This window comes from Jaculus jaculus, chromosome 1, assembly GCF_020740685.1.
Source record: "Jaculus jaculus isolate mJacJac1 chromosome 1, mJacJac1.mat.Y.cur, whole genome shotgun sequence".
Classification (NCBI taxonomy): Eukaryota; Metazoa; Chordata; class Mammalia; order Rodentia; family Dipodidae; genus Jaculus; species Jaculus jaculus.
Genome location: NC_059102.1, coordinates 131423403 through 131426722, shown reverse-complemented (window position 1 = coordinate 131426722; position 3320 = coordinate 131423403). Strand labels below are relative to the sequence as shown.

Here is a 3320-nt window from a genome sequence, read left to right as displayed (position 1 = left end):
CCCAGCTGAGGTGAATAACCAATGGCTTTCTGATTGTCTACGAGATCCGCTCAGGGGAAAGGAACCCATAGCTGCAACTGGACACTGAGTTAGCATTCTACGGAGACCGAGACTATGGGCCCTAATGGGAAACTCCCATCCATTAGGCTTTTTCAGTCAAATTTTATCCTGAATCTCTAATTTTACTAATCTGACATCTACAGTCCAGATATGAAATAGCCATTATTTTATAACTAAAATCCTGCAACAACCTCTTATTCAGATTCCTATTGTCACTATTCCCTTGTTATAATCTGATCTCTACACATTAAATTGAAGATATTTAAAACTTTTCTTCTAGTCAAAACTTTTCTTCTCTGGAATTATTGTGCTAGAAGACAATGAAACATTTTATTATACAAGAAAAGACTTCATATGCAATGCCTCCTCAATAATTCTATAATCCACATATCTTTCCTAGGCCTTGGATATTTTGCATTCATTGCATATTATAGCCCTGTCCTTGCCAAACATTTAACTAGAGTACCCCTTTGTATAATTGCCATATGTTAGGCTCTTACATTCCAGGCTCCTTTTAAAATACTTAAGAAACTACTTCTTTATAACATCATATTAGTTTCTTCTGAAGTGACAGTCTACTACAATCACGAGCAGACATTCTTATCCCTTGACTCCCTAATCTCCTATATTCCTCATGAACTCTGGAATACTTAAGTGTGAAACTGGTTTGATATGATGATCACTGTCAGTCTGTGATTTCTCCAAAAAAAATGTCATATTGGTTCCTGAGTAGATAAATACCATTCTTTATCCACACAATCACTAGCCTATAAGAGTGACAGCAAGTATGAAATAATTCAGGTTAAGTACCTTAGAATGATGTAATATCAATCATAATCACTTCAAATTCTTTCACATGTCTATATTTTTCATACTCAGCAAAAGAATAAAAGAAGAGCATGAAGAGAGTTAATCAGAGCAGTGTATATGAATTCATCCTCTTGGGGCTCCCCATCCGACCACAGGCACAAGGCATGTACTATGCCATGTTCCTGGCCATGTACCTGACCACAGTGCTGGGGAACCTGCTCATCATCCTGCTCATCAGGCTGGACCCTCACCTCCACACCCCCATGTACTTCTTCCTCAGCCACCTGGCCTTCACTGACATCTCCTTCTCATCAGTGACAGCTCCAAAGATGCTCATGAATATGCTGACAAAGAGTCACTCCATCTCATACACTGGGTGCGTTTCCCAGGTATACTTTTTCTTATTGTTTGGGGGTATTGACAGCTTCCTTTTGACTTCAATGGCCTATGATAGATATGTGGCCATCTGTCATCCCCTGCACTATACCACTATCATGAACCAGAACCTCTGTTTCCTGCTAGTAATTGTGTCCTGGATCTTGTCCACTATTAGTGCCCTGATACACACGCTCCTCCTAGCCCGTCTTTCTTTCTTTAGAGACAATACTATCCACCATTTCTTCTGTGACCTCTCTGCCTTACTTAAGCTGTCCAGCTCAGACACTACCATCAATGAGCTGGTTATCCTTCCTGTAGGAACAGTGGTCATTACTCTACCATTCATTTGTATCCTGGTCTCTTATGGCCACATTGGGGCCACCATCCTGAGAAGGCCCTCCCTCAAGGGAATCTGCAAAGCCTTGTCCACATGTGGCTCTCACCTCTCTGTGGTTTCTCTGTACTATGGAGCCATTATTGGTCTATACTTTGTCCCCTCATCTAGTGACACTAATGAGAAAGATGTCATTGTTGCTGCATTGTACACTCTGGTCACACCAATGCTGAACCCCTTTATCTACAGTCTCAGGAGTCAGGACATGAAAGGAGCAATGAAAAAGATCCTCAGTAGAAAAAGCCTTTCAGCATAATGTGAGCTGTGTTTCCCATTAACTGACATGAGACCCTATCAAGCCACATGTGCAACCTTTCCTCACTGGATTCCTGTTTTCCAGCACATCTTTGTGCACCTTCTGTTTTCAGCTTCTGTTTTGCCTTGGATGACTCTTTTACCTCTGCCTGATTTCCTTCTTGATCCTAACCAACTCCAGAAAGGTTTGCAGAAACATGTCAGCACAACAGGTTTTTTTTTTTTTTAATTTTCTCTTCTTATAAACATTTAAAATTTTTATGTAATCACCTTTTTAAAATCCTGTTTTGATTGTTTGTAGCAACCTGCAACAGCAAAACTGTACCTCTCAAGATAAAATTATCTCTTTAGGTAGATTCTTGGTTTTATATTTATGTTCAATTTTGTAGTATTTTGAAATTATTATTGTTAGGAAGCTTCATTAGAAACCATAGCTCAGACATCAGCATCAATGAGCTGGCAATTGTTACTGTAGAGACAATAATCATCACTCTGTCATTCATAGGCATTCTGGCCCTTTGTGACTATGTTGGGAATGGAATCCTGAGAGCACCCTTTATTATGGGACTCTGCCAATCCTTTGCTTATAACATAGTATTTATTTAAATTGACACATAAAGTTGTACATTTTTAAATTTTTAAAAAATATTTTATTTATTTGACACAGAGAGAGAGGCAGATAGAGAGACAATGGTCATTCAAGGGCCTCTTGCCATTGCTAACAAACTCCAGATGCAAACCAATTTGTGCCCATGGCTTTATGTGGGTACTAGAGAACTGAACCTAGGCCATTAGGCTTTGAAAGCAAGTGTCTTTAACTCCTGAGCTATCTCTCCAGTCTCCAAACTGTACATTTTTGATTACTTGGGGAGTGGGAGATATTTTCATTAATTATGTAGCCACTAGTAAGTTTTCCATGCTTTGGTAAATTACCCCTCACCCTAATCAAGCCATATGCAATTCTAATTAAATTCAGTGGCTCTCAGGGGAAAAAAAAAGGCACCAAACTAGCTTGGGATTATTTGAGGGGGGAAAAAAAAGGGTTCACTTAGAGGGGAAGGAAGACAAGAGGATATAATATGGGTGAATATGATCAAATTTCATTATAAACATATATAAAATTAAAATTAAAACTTTGTATAAGTTTTGAGAATTCTATGAGCTGTTTTGATTCACATATATGTAGCACTGTGTACAAATGCATGCAAATGTATATATTTCTTTAACTGTTTGCCATATTTTGTGTACAAGTACTGAAAGTCCTCTCTTTTTGCTGATTTTGGAATATTCAGTATGTTAGCATTAGCATTTTCACCTTACTATGCAATAAACACCAAGTTTCTTTTCTCATTAAAAAAATTTGTGCATATTAGCCACTTTTTCCTCTTCATTTTTCCTGTATACTTTGCTCATCTCTGTGTAA

The 3320-nt window shown here is 38.2% G+C and overlaps 1 protein-coding gene across 1 annotated transcript; it reads left to right on the top strand.

Annotated features, from left to right (window-relative positions):
* Positions 1 to 959: 959 nt before the first annotated feature.
* Positions 960 to 1898, top strand: LOC101608725 (olfactory receptor 50-like). The gene has a single exon (XM_004662696.3). It carries the CDS (start codon positions 960 to 962, stop codon positions 1896 to 1898), a length of 939 nt encoding a protein of 312 aa, XP_004662753.3.
* Positions 1899 to 3320: the final 1422 nt, after the last annotated feature.